General features: G+C 32.9%; 1 protein-coding gene across 1 annotated transcript; it reads left to right on the top strand.

The window, feature by feature from the left end:
* Nucleotides 1-5,604: 5,604 nt before the first annotated feature.
* Nucleotides 5,605-13,494, top strand: LOC107628990 (protein SEMI-ROLLED LEAF 2). Its single transcript, XM_088508314.1, has 20 exons — nt 5,605-5,959; nt 6,225-6,417; nt 6,780-6,854; nt 7,086-7,201; nt 7,442-7,556; nt 7,817-7,945; nt 8,305-8,352; nt 8,606-8,703; nt 8,796-8,992; nt 9,113-9,405; nt 9,476-9,625; nt 9,714-10,037; nt 10,270-10,419; nt 10,534-10,609; nt 11,161-11,288; nt 11,430-11,624; nt 11,976-12,116; nt 12,200-12,328; nt 12,430-12,636; nt 13,092-13,494. Exons 2-20 carry the CDS (start codon nt 6,280-6,282, stop codon nt 13,236-13,238), a joined length of 2,856 nt encoding a protein of 951 aa, XP_088364440.1. The 5' UTR covers nt 5,605-5,959; nt 6,225-6,279; the 3' UTR covers nt 13,239-13,494.

Genomic DNA, 13,494 nt, shown 5'->3' with positions numbered 1-13,494 from the left:
AGATATCTTTAGACAGAAAAGAAAAAAAATTGAGCGTATCCTATAAAGTACGGACACTTCGTTGAGTTGTCGTGTCTGCGTATCGGACACATTTTGGATATGACACTCAATGACACTCGTCTGACACGCGTGTCTGCCGTGTTCAACCGTGTCTTAATAAAAAAAAAAAATTTTCGGACACGTCTGGACACACCTAAATACCATAAAGTATCAGCGTGTCCAGTCTTATTTTTAATATATATTCTTAAAATAATTTTAGATATAGTATATATTTTTAATTATTAAAAAAAAATTTAAATACTTGATATAATTAAAATAAGACATTAAAAATAATTTAAAAATTTAATTTATATTTTAATATCAATAAAATATCAAATTATCATTACAATTTATCTAAAAAATACTTTATATTTTATATGTATGCGTGTCCCCATATCATGTAAGATTTTAAAATTCGCGTGTCGACGTGTCCCGTGTCATGTCGTGTCCCGTATTCATGTCAGTGTCCAATGCATCGAGCGTATCTGTGGTACATTATGATTAATGACAAAAAAATAAAAAATAAATATGCATTTCTCTTAAAAAAATTTAATTTAAATTAAATATTATGAGTTCAAATATTTTACAAATGAGTTCAAACCATTTTCTCAAACCATCTTAAAACTACATATATAATCTTTTTCCATCATTATTATCTGCCAACCAAATTATGCTTATAAATACATATCTCCCAAACTAACTTCAACATTGGTGATATCTCATTCTTTCTCGACCAAACATTATTAAGCTTAAGCTTTTCCTCAACAAAGTTATATATCACTGTCAACATAGACATGGACTTGTCTCAAATTTATGACAATCTTTTCCCATTAATTAGTATCCAACAGCCTACCTAGAACAAACTACTATGGAACCCTTAAATTTTTCGACGTGCTAGAAAATTATAAAAAATAATTTAGCACCGAGGTTTTATAATTACTCAATCTGATGAAACCTATTTCCTTCTCATCAAATAATATTGCATTAAAAATCTCAAAATAAAATAAAATAAAAATTGCTCTTCTCTCATCAAGACTTCTTGGATAGCATCAAAGAATTTGAAAGACTACCCAATGATTTGAGTTGAAATTAAGAGGTATAAAAATGTCAAACAAATGTGGATAAGATCATTTTCTGCCATCATATATTCAATTTAGATTAGTAGAAATTCAATCGTATTTAAAAACAAGACGCTTTCAAAAAGTGACATTATTATTAGTATGTAGGAGATTATTATATTCTACTGTGAAGCCAGTCATAATATAGAAAAGACTAGGTATGATTTTTTTTTTTTTTTAAACTCTTTTCAAGTGTATATTTTGTTGATTTTCTTTTACGTATTGAACTACGTTGAACTCCACTAATAGTGGTATTATTATTTAAAAAAAAAAAAAAAAAAACTTCTTTTACTCCTCTATTGAGAAAGACTGAAAGAGTTAATTACTTAAGAGTAGCGGTGTTATCGGTTCGGTTTGGTTTCTACAGATACACAACCGTTTGGTTTATTACTTTTACAACAATCGAACCGAACTGAACCGAACCAACAGCGGTTTGATTCAGTCAGTTTTTTGGTTTTTAATTTCTAATGAGCAAAATATGAATCACAATAATTAGAGGTTTAAAATAGTCAATAAACTGAAATAATAAGAGTAAAACATTGAAATGGTTAGGGGTTGAAAATTTTTGTTGTTAGGTTAAAAGTTTAAATGGTTAAAACATTGAAATGGATGTATATCTTCGGTTCGGTTTGGTTCGGTTCGATTTCTATCAACTAATTGAAAACCGAACCGAACCGATCAGTTTTATCAGGAAACCCAAAAAAAAAAATCAATTTTTTCGGTTTTTTAATCGGTTATAATTTTCGGTTCGATTTATAGTAATTTTCGGTCCGATTCGATAACTTACACCCCTACTTATTAAGAGTATTTTTGGCACTTTGCTTGTATTGCTTTGGCCAAAAAGCTTAATTCATATCCAAGCTAGAGAATAAAGCTAAGCTAGGCATGGACAACGAACACATAAAAGTATGTTATATTATTTTGGGATGCATGCATAACTTTGCCAACACACAATCAATACCTCAATTTTCTTTTACTTGGTAATGTCACTTTTTTCAAGTGATTTAACATGCACATGATTAACGAGTTAGTGATAGTAAAAGGGAAAAGATCGAATTAATGAAAAGCATAAATTGACAATATTATGAGCGGTGTCTTCAACCACTTTAGTTAGGGGAAAAAATGTGCAGTAGTAGATTACCAAACATATGTATAAATTAAAGCATACTAAACAATCTAGGCCATGTAATATGTTTTTGTAGATAACCAAACAAGTGAAATAACCCTCTATTGTAATTTCTTTAACAATTATATTACTAATATTTAGATCATTTTACATAGACATAAACATATACATAAATTTTTTTTTTTTCTAAAATATCTTTGGACAAATCTAAGAACTAATCCGTTGATATTCAATACAGATTGCTAAATATACAAGGGAGAATTCAAACTCCTAACACTTATTTAAACAAACGAGTGAACTGACCACCTGACCAACCTAATTTATTTTATAGAAATTATATAATTATAATTATTTTTACTACTTTTTTCTAATTTTCTCAGTGTTATTTTTTCAATTACATTCAAATATGTCAAGGTGTATATATATACGGCTATATATAGAGAGTAGGGGTGTATCTAGTCCGATCCAGTTCGGATTCGAACACTTTCAGGATTAATTTGATGTAATTTTACTAGGTTTACGATCGGGTAAGATCTCAAAAATAGATTCGGTCATTATTTAGGACCGGGTTTAGGTTAGGGTCAAGGCGAATCTGGCTTCATCCAACCCATGTGCACCTTAAGGAGATTAAAAAAGGTATATATGTTTTAAATTAATTATAATATTATGTTATATTAATTATAAGTTTATTGTTTTATTTTTAATCATACTTGTAGAATTAAAAAATAGATAAAGGAAGTATGAAATTATATTTTATGGACAATTCAAGTTTAAATATGGATATCATTAACATCTCGATAACAAGTATATTTTTTTCTTCTTTATAATTAAGTGCATCATAACTTTTTGACATAAAGTTTATCAAGACTCAGACTTCACCGATTTCGACCTGATTTCAGTGTGACCCAAAAGTAGTAAGATTTCTCTGGATCTAAAATTGTATAAGAGTCTAAAAAATAGACTCGATTATTATTTAGAGTTGGGCCATAATCCATGTGAATCCGGCTTCACCCAACTCATGTATACCAGTAATAAAGAGCAATAAACAATATTTAAAAAAAAAGCAATAAATTAGGAAAAGTACCAAAACAAGGAAGATTAAACAAGAGACAATTAGCATATGCTCTTGATTTGATTAAAACGAGGGATATAACAAACAAGACCAAGTATTTGGAGCAACATCCACACCAATTTGCCAATTGCCTCTCATATTGCTTAATTAAGGATATGCTTTTGTTTTATTGGTTTGTCGTTTTCTTGTTCATCATTTCCACCAATTATGGCCGTCTAAATAGGTAAAAAACAAAGATCATGCAATAATATATTAATTTCCCTAATCATAAACTTACACAAAATCATGCAAGTTTAGAGCGTTAAGTTTGGAAGGAAAAAGGTGGTCAAAAAAGAGAGAGAAAGAAAGAAAGGAAAGCAAACATTTTCCTTTACATAATCCAATCAAGCTTCGTACCGTTGGAGCTTTTTGTAGTGGCGCTATTATTACCGTCCCAATAGATGAAAGAAAGAAAAAGAAAAACGGAAGTAATAATAAAAATTATTTCAGAACTAAAAAGCAATTTAACTTATAATGCATTACTTATTTACAACTAAAAACTAAAAAAATTCCATTCATACTACTATCAATTATATTGAAGAAAAAAAAATTGAAATCCAATTTATTATATTTTGTACAAACATAACTCTGTTATTATTATTATTATTATTATTATTATTATTATTATTATTATTATTATTATTATTATTTAGTTTTTTTCTTTTAAATTTGTCCATATCAAATAAACACTCTCACTAATTCTTTCAATTCAATGAAACGAAAAATAATTCTTCAGAAAAAGTTTCTCTTTCCCAAAAAATTTATAGTGCTTAGAGTTTGGATTTTTATTTTTAATATTTTATATTTTTACTATTTTATTCACAAAATATAAAAAAATACTGAAAATAAAAATAAAAAATTCAAACCAAACGCAAAAAGGACAGCCATTTTTGTTGTTAATATTTGGGTGATATTATATTTTTTATACTTTTATCAAATTTTTACATACAAATTTTTTTTTGAGTGGTACACATATAAATTAATATATTTTGTAAACAAATTGAATAAATAAAATCTAAAAATATTATTTTGACCCATATATATAATCCATGCTTGTTAGTTGTTAATTCCCACGTTGGCTATGAGCATATATACCTAATCATTAACGCGGAAACGATGACCCGGTGGAATCAATCAATCAACTATGTTTATCAAGTAGCAACGTAAACTTTCAATCTTTCAGATTAATCTTTACAATATTTACTGTTAATTTTTTTTTATTCTTGTGATGATATCTTCAGATCTAAAATTAATATGTTACAGAATAAAATTTTATTAAACAAGATTAAAATTTCTATGATTTGCTTAAGCAGAAACCACTCAACTAAATCAAATTAATTTATTTTAAGAGATAACTGATTTTTTAGAGATAATTCAATTTAGTCTTTTAATTTGTATATAGGTCTCAATTTAGTTCCTAAAATTTTAATTGTCTCTATTTTTTGGTTTGCAGCAGGGTATCCATCAGGCCGGAAGCCCAATGACTAATCCCTCGGGTACTGCAGAGGCACACAAAGTGGGCGACCCTCCCAAACAAGCAAGCTCCATTCCCATCCTCCCGTGAGTATCGAACCCGGAAGAGATGGTTAAGGGACACAGACCCTCATCTATCTGTGCCAACTTGCGTTGGTTCAATTGTCTCTATTTAATTCTCAAATTTTGCAAATGTGATTCACGTTAATTCCAAGACTAATTTTCGACGCATAAACATTAACAGAACGTTGATATGGACAACCAAATACCACGTCGGTAAAACAACATAATTTTTGTTTTAGCACTCCAATAGTCCAAAAACACATCATAAGTGGTATTTATTACAAGTTTTTCTTCTAAAACAAGTGATTCGGTATCATTTTGGACCATTTAAGCGCTAAAACTATAACGACGTCATTTTACAAGTTACAACATGACATTTGGTTGTTCATGTTAGTATTTTATTAATGTTTTTGTGCCGAAAATTGTTCTAAAAGATTAATGTGAGTTATATTTGTAAAATTTGGAGACTAAAAAAAAATAATTAAAATTTTAGAGACTAAATTAAAATATGTATACAAACTTAAAGACAAAATTGAGTATTAACTAGATTTTTTTGGCAGGTTTTCTTAGCACATGATTAATTATAGTATCACAATGATGGTTTAATTTAACAGTGGTAACTGCTAAGCGGTAACAGAGAAACGTTTTTGTTGCCGCAGAAATAAGAGAAGGACATAACACAAAACTATTGCCTAATATTTTCGTAACGGCATTTAATTGTGGCACACACTCTCTGCGCTGAACACACCACACAGCCTGTCGAAGACGAACGAACACTTCAACCTTCTCTTTCACTTCTTCCGACCCCATTCCCATTACTCCCAACTACATTCAATTACGTACTCCTTCTCTTTCCATTTTTCACTTTCCCTCCTTCTTCTAATCTCTTCCAATTTTGATTCTGAATACCTGACTCTATTACGCGCTTATCAAATTAGTTTCCGAGTTTGATTATATAGTCCAGATCGTGATCCGACGGAGAATCTTGATTCTGCAACGAAGATAAATCTCTTTTGTTTCGATTTTTAGGTGAGTGAGTCAATGTAGCTTAGCTTAGCTTCCGATTTTCATCCATTGTTTTGGTTTCATTTGTTTATGTCGGAATACAGCTGGATTTTGACTTGGTTTTTTAATTCTTAGTGTAATTTGTGCAAAATTGTAATTGTTGTAACGGTGATGAACAGATATTTCAGTGATTTTTTAAAATTCTTTTAAGTTCTGATTATTTGTATGTACTATGTAGTAGTGAAAGTTAAATTATGGAGGAAAATTTTGATGTGAAAATGTTTTTCAGGTGAGAAAATTGGGTGTGTGTGAAGTGTGAAGTCTGATTCCAATTTCATAGCAAAATGGGGGTTATGTCTAGGCGGGTTGTGCCTGCTTGTGGTAATCTATGTTGTGTTGTTTGTCCTGCTATGAGGGCGAGCTCAAGGCAACCTGTGAAACGATACAAGAAGTTGCTAGCGGATATTTTCCCGCGGAATCAGGTGACATTTTCGGCTCATGTTAATGTTTTTATGCCATTTTCACTTCAGGTACTATGCTTTTTGGTTTGTTAGTTTGGAATGAGCATAGTTTTAGATTGCTTTGCGGTTGCGGTTACATTGTGATTACTCCTATAGTTGAAAAATATGTTTACAATTTCTGTCATGATGTGGTTGCCTTGATTGCCACATCTATTTCAGGTCATTGTTTAAAACCATGGTTATGAGAAGTTTGTTTCATATTCTAGAGAATTTTATTAGAATAGATGTTTGTGTTTCGAATGTTTTGTAGCTACTCTCAACCCTTTGTCTCTTATATGCACTTCCCATGATCTGATGTGCATGATCGTTACTGTGTTTGGCAGGAGGCTGAGCTTAATGATAGAAAAATTGGAAAGCTATGCGAGTATGCTTCTAAGAATCCATTAAGAATTCCTAAGGTAATATTATTCTTTGTCACTGCCATGTTCAATTGTATAATGTAATCATGACGAATTATGGCAGTTTAGCTAGCTATTCTCTTTAGTCTTTAATAGTTGTTTGTCTTGATATTTAATATGCTAATGTGGTGGAACGATATCTTAGATCATTGACCAAGTCTGAAGTTATTATTTTGGGGGTCAGAATATTGTACTTGCTTCAATCTAAGTTTCTCTGTTATATCTTTGCAGATAACTGAGAATTTGGAGCAAAGATGTTATAAGGATTTGCGTAATGAAATGTTTGGTTCAGTTAAAGTTGTCTTGTGCATATACAGGAAATTCTTATCGTCATGTAAGGAGCAGATGTAAGTTCAGTGGCACATATATAGTAATTAAACTAATTGTCATTATTCTGATAAATTCCCTCCTAATGAGTGGTTTTACTTTTTTAGTTTGCCAAATGTTTTGAACCAGTCTCAGACAGCCAATTTTTGCTGTACTATAAAGCTTTGGTTCATTTGATTTTGATTGTTGGATTGCCACTTCATTCTATTTCAAATAATCAGAATATGTAATAGTATGCAAGTGATACTCCTATTTTGCAGGCCACTATATGCCAGTAGTTTATTAGCGATAATTCGAACTCTTCTGGAACAGTCTCGAACAGATGAAATCAGGATATTAGGCTGCAACACTCTTGTTGATTTTATAGAATGCCAGGTATTTGGTTATTAAACCTTTCTTAGGGTTAACATCACTGTATGATTGGTTCCGTGGATACCGTGCAGCGATCTGCAATCCCTTTGAAAAGTATCTGTGTGGAAGTTAATTTTGGTGGTAAAAGTGGTACCCCTTAGCTCAAAAAGAAAAACCAGAGTTCTTTCTATAGATATTGCATGTTTTAGCCCTATGTATATATATTTGCTTTCTTTTCTAAACGGAACAATTTTTGTATCTCTGACTTTTTGAGTTAAAAATAGACAGATGGTACGTACGTGTTCAACTTAGAGGGTTTTATACTTAAACTATGCCAATTGGCTCAAGAAGTGGGCGAAGATGAACGAGCTCTGCATCTACGTTCAGCAGGACTACAAGCTCTATCCTATATGGTACTGCTCCTTGCTTTGGTTCTTCCTTTGCTTCTGGAAATTGCTTAATTCTTGTTCCGTTCCCATAGTTCGATATATTTAGGACTGTTCTTCATAAAATACACACAAGAAAATTTATTAAAGATATAGTAGCACACAAAAGAAACACACCCCTTAACTATTTTTTATGCACACAACTCTTTGTGGAGGAGTAGGACATATTTGGGGTGAACTTATGGTTATAAGAGGGAGCCATTTAAATCATTTGAGTTAGTTATTCATGCCTGAATACCATTTGGTACCCTTTTGGTAGTTCCCTAAGGTCATTTGTACCATCCCATGTTCATACATTTTTCTCTTCCCTATGTTTCCATGTCTAGGTGCGTTTCATGGGTGAGCACTCACATCTTTCCATGGATTTCGATGATGTGAGTATATTTTCCATACTTTGACTCTTGGCTATTGCTCAATGATACAAACAGTTATATACGAGAAAGGAATGTTGTCTTCAACATTGTGATTCAGTTTGTCATTTATTTATTTTCTAAACTTCCAACCAAAACTTGCCTATTGAATTTCAAGATTACCTTGGACTCGCTGCAACAGCTTTTGTTTTTTCCTCCCTTCAATCAGATGACTTCCTGTCTTGTTTCTTGTTTGGGTGGTTGGCTTATATAATAGATTATATCAGTGACTTTGGAGAATTACATGAATCATCAATCTAACTCCAACAATGTCAAGGAAGATAACCTGAATTCAGTGTTCCTGGACTCAATGCTGTATGTTTATTTTACTCTTCTTTCTCCATCCTTGATCATGGTTCCAGCATTCATGAATCCAAACATCCGTTGTGCGCTCACTTCTTTTACAGGGACACTGCAAGAGATCCTACGTATTGGTCAAAGGTTTGCTTGTATAATATGGTCAAAGTGGCGAGGGAGGCTACAACTTTGCGGCGTTTCCTTGAACCTGTCTTTCATAACTTTGATATCGAAAACCAATGGCCATCTGAAAATGGCACTGCATCTTCTGTTTTGATGTATTTACAATCGCTATTAGAAGAATCAGGTAGCCTACAACATTTAGTGATATAAATATAATTTCCAAAGGAATGACCCCTCCCCCCCCCCCCCCTTTTTTTTTTCTTTCGCTGCCTTTCCATGTATTGATTCACTTTCTACACACCAGGAGACAACTCCCATCTTCTCTTGTCCATTTTGGTTAAACACTTGGATCATAAGAATGTTGCCAAGCAGCCTATCGTTAAGACGAATATTGTTAACACCATAACACAGCTTGCACAGAATATGAAGCAACACGCTTCTGTGGCAACAATCGGCGCAATATCTGACCTCGTTAAACATTTAAGGAGGTGCCTACAAAATTCAGCTGAAGCTTCCTGCATTGGAAATGATGGGTATAAGTTGAATGCTGAACTCCAATCGGCCCTAGAAATGTGTATATTACAACTTTCTAAAAAGGTATGCACAGCTTTTTGTTTTATCTTTCAAAACTCATGCTACTTCTACTATAACGCTTCGAGCACTACAGGTTGGGGATGTAGGACCTATTCTTGATTTGTTAGCTGTGGTGTTAGAGAATATCTCAAATAATACCATTATAGCAAGGACAACTATCTCTGCTGTTTATCAAACTGCAAAATTAATCACATCCATTCCTAATGTATCATATCACAAGAAGGCAAGTATTTTTAGTTTGACTGGAAATAAGCTTTTTCACATGCTTATCTCATGTAAGAATAAAAACTTTTGTTTACTTACTATTCCAGGCCTTCCCTGATGCCTTGTTTCATCAATTGCTTCTAGCGATGGCTCACCCTGACCATGAAACACGAATTGGGGCACATAGCGTCTTCTCTATAGTACTTATGCCATCCGTGTTTTCTTCCCAACTAGACCAGAAAAAGAAGATAGTTCACATTCACAAGGTTTCAAGGGAAGGTTTCTCCATTCAGAATGACGGCTTTTCGGGAGAAGAACACGTGAATGGAAAACCTGCGGAAGGAAATACGGTAGCAGGTTTCAGTGGGAAATTTGTAGTTCATCCGCATTGTGATTACAGCTTTTCTAGTGCTCTAACCAATGGAAAAGATGTATGCATTTCTTACTTAACATTTTTAATTCTACTAGTAGACATTAAACCCACCCGTCTTTTGAATCACATAGTTACACTAGTAGACACAAATATTGATTTCAGATATATAAGTATGTGATTCAGTTAGTTTGATTTGTCTTTTCTTCTTTATCCTATCACAGCTATTTTCTCTATCCTGCAATTCCTAATAAAAGATTGTATGTCTTAGACTCTTACTCTTTATTTTTCAGGAGCTTAGTTCTTTCCGATTAAGCAGCCACCAAGTGAGTCTCTTGCTTTCTTTAATCTGGGTTCAGGCAACATCTGCGGAAAATGGCCCTGCAAATTTTGAGGCAATGGCTCACACTTATAGCATTGTTTTATTGTTCACTCGTTCTAAGGTGAGATTGGTACAAAGCAAATGCATTTTTTTAAATTTGTAATCCGCAGTACTTTGTCAAATCTTAAATAATTAATTTTTCCAAAGTCATAATGATGTGCATGTCTTTCCACAGACATCTGGTCACATGGCTCTAGTAAGATGTTTCCAACTGGCATTCTCGCTCAGAAGCATCTCTTTGGATACTGAAGGTTAGTTGAATGTATGATTTTTTTCCCCTTGTCATATTGATGTGCTGCCTTTGTCCAATTCTTTACTATATCCTCTTGATTTGGAGTAATCCTTAGGTTGCCGATGTTAATGAGTAAGCCTCAGACTTCTATCTGATTTCCTGTTCTAGAACACAGAAGTCATATTATAAGCAACACATTTCATATTCCTTAGCAATTGAAAATTCTTGTTTAAGATCCATTTAATTTTATTTGAATTTGATTTTTTCTGTTTATAAAGAATACTATTGATTATCGGTTTGCATAAAAAGGTATTCTAGCATGTATGGTACTAAGTACTCACCTTTCATAATTACAAGAGCCTGTTGGATTTGCTGATCTTTGTTTTACTTACAAAAGCAAGTGCAAATTTACTTATCTGATTTCCAGAATTTGATCACTTGGTATTTTTTGTGCTGTTCATGTTTATCATTTCATCTTATCAAATTTTTATTGTGGTTGAAACTCCATTGAGATTAGTGATATTTCTGTTGCAAATTTTCTGACATGCTGATTCGTAATTCCTGTTAAAGGAGGTTTACAACCATCTCGCAGGAGGTCTCTTTTTACCTTGGCATCATACATGCTTATATTTTCTGCAAGGGCTGGAAGCTTCCCTGAACTAATTCCAAAAGTTAAAGCATCCCTGACAGAATCTACAGTTAGTTTCTTCTCCTAATCTCTTATCTTGATCCGTATTGGATGTCCTTGTTATATAGCTTCATTTTGAAATATGAGTGCTATAATATCCAAATGTTTTCAACAATGATAAGGTAAACTGATTAAAGTAATCAATGCACAGGTAGATCCTTTTCTTGAATTGGTCGATGATGTCAGGCTGCAAGCTATGTATATAGAACCCGGGAAGGTAGTTTATGGATCTCTGGAAGATGACATTGCGGCTGTGAAGTCGCTATCAGCATTGCAATTGGATGACAAACAGTTGAAAGAGACCGTAAAATCATACTTTCTGACCAAATATTCAAAATTACCAGAGGTAAATATGAATTCATTTTCTTTTGCTTAAATTCAAAGTGGCACTTGTCACTTAGACAAATTAAGTTGTGCCCTACTGTATTTCAGTTTTACATTGTTAAACACATCAACTTCTCAAAAATCACATTAAAGTTGGTTAAATGGTAGATTTTATGCTCAACCAAGTTTTAGATTGTTGAGTTAGTGTCTACTAAACCATTTTTTTTTCTTTTGGGAAAAGATACTTGCAAATATTATAAGGTGTGTGATTGTGTGAAGAACCTGGAACGTTAAAACATAAGTTGCCTTGGAGTTGATTGCCAAGTCAGTAGGAGGTAAATGTAAATAACATGACTTTTTCCATGTTTTCCAGGATGAGTTATCAAGCATAAAGGAGCAACTTCTACAGGGGTTTTCCCCTGATGATGCATATCCATTGGGACCACCGTTGTTTATGGAGACACCACGGCCATGCTCTCCACTTGCTCAGATCGAATTTCCAGATTTTAATGAGGTAAAATCGTTCAAATAGTGTCTGCATTTATGTGGTCGTTTAATATTTTCAATTATTAGTTTTATAATGATTTTGTTCTCTAGATTGTGGCTCCAGTAACTCTGGCCGAAGAAGAGACTGGCCCTGAACGAGGTGGAAGTCAGTCGGATCGCATGTCATCGTTATCTATCCATAACCCTGACATCCTAAGTGTTAATCAACTTTTAGAATCGGTAAAAGTTTATATGCACTTTTATATTTAGGGCTAGTTGATTGGCTATTGATTGTTTATTCTACTGTTAAAGATATGCTAAGAGAATTATCGTATGGGCAGGTTTTGGAAACTGCACGGCAAGTGGCAAGTGTCCCCATCTCTTCAGCTCCAGTACCTTATGACCAAATGAAGAACCAGTGTGAGGCACTTGTTACAGGGAAACAACAGAAGATGTCAGTTCTTCAAAGTTTCAAACACCAGCAAGAGACTAGAGCGCTTGTTCTTTCAAGTGATTATGAAACAAAAGTTCCCCCTCTGTCAACTAAGGTTAGGATGTTTTTACCATAATACAATGCGAAAGAACAAAGTTTTCTTCAGGATCTATTGCTGAATGTTCTCATTAGTGTTTTGGTAGCTTTAGACTATGTGCTTCATTATCAGGATTCACACCCAATGAGAAAACTTTCTATCTATTTAGATGATGCCCTTAACTTAGTATTATTTAAAGTTTCAACCAATGCAATTAATTAAGAGATGATTTATACAAAGTTAATTGAGGTATATGTAGAGGACATGAATATTCTATAGACATTATTCACAACAGGATAATATGGTGTCATGTGATGGATGTAACCGTATCTACTTGGTGGGAAGGTTTTGTTTTTATTGTTGTATAGGTGCAGTAGCCAGTAGGCAAGGCATGTAGTTCATTTATTTGTTTATCGCTGTAATGTGTTGTGTTTTTAATATCAAAATAATTATTTTGTGGCATTGTTGTGTAGACACTGGAGTATTCTGATGTTGATCTGAAGTTAGTGAGTCTGGAGCAATTTCAACCGCGGTATCAAGTTCGCCCTTGTTCATATGATTCTCTGAGGCTACCACCATCTAGCCCATATGACAAGTTCTTGAAAGCTGCTGGATGTTAATAATGGAAGTAGGTTGGAGATAGATTTTGTATGTGTAAACTATATTATATAGAGGTGAGCAACATTCTTTGTTTGTTTTGTTGCTTTTCTCTTCCCTAATCAGTTGTCAAATTTTCATGCAATTTGTTGATGGTAAACTAAGGTGTTTCTTGATTGTATAGTTTAGATGCTTTCTTTGTTTAATCTTCCATGTATCATTTTGTCAGGAATTTTACATATTATTTGTCAATATATAAATTGGTTCATTTTGTATTAA

This window comes from Arachis ipaensis, chromosome B3, assembly GCF_059453495.1.
Source record: "Arachis ipaensis isolate K30076 ecotype BB chromosome B3, ASM5945349v1, whole genome shotgun sequence".
Taxonomy (NCBI): Eukaryota; Viridiplantae; Streptophyta; class Magnoliopsida; order Fabales; family Fabaceae; genus Arachis; species Arachis ipaensis.
Note: the sequence above shows the minus strand (reverse complement) of the source record. Positions and strands in the feature narration are given on the sequence as shown.

What these genes read in the sequence shown, in the direction of transcription:
- LOC107628990 (XM_088508314.1), top strand. Translation starts at nt 6,280, where the DNA reads ATGGGGGTTATGTCTAGGCGGGTTGTGCCTGCTTGTGGTAATCTATGT. An exon ending in CATCCCTGACAGAATCTACA is followed by an intron (nt 11,289 to 11,429) that starts GTTAGTTTCTTC and finishes ATCAATGCACAG; the next exon opens with GTAGATCCTTTTCTTGAATT. An exon ending in TTAATCAACTTTTAGAATCG is followed by an intron (nt 12,329 to 12,429) that starts GTAAAAGTTTAT and finishes TCGTATGGGCAG; the next exon opens with GTTTTGGAAACTGCACGGCA.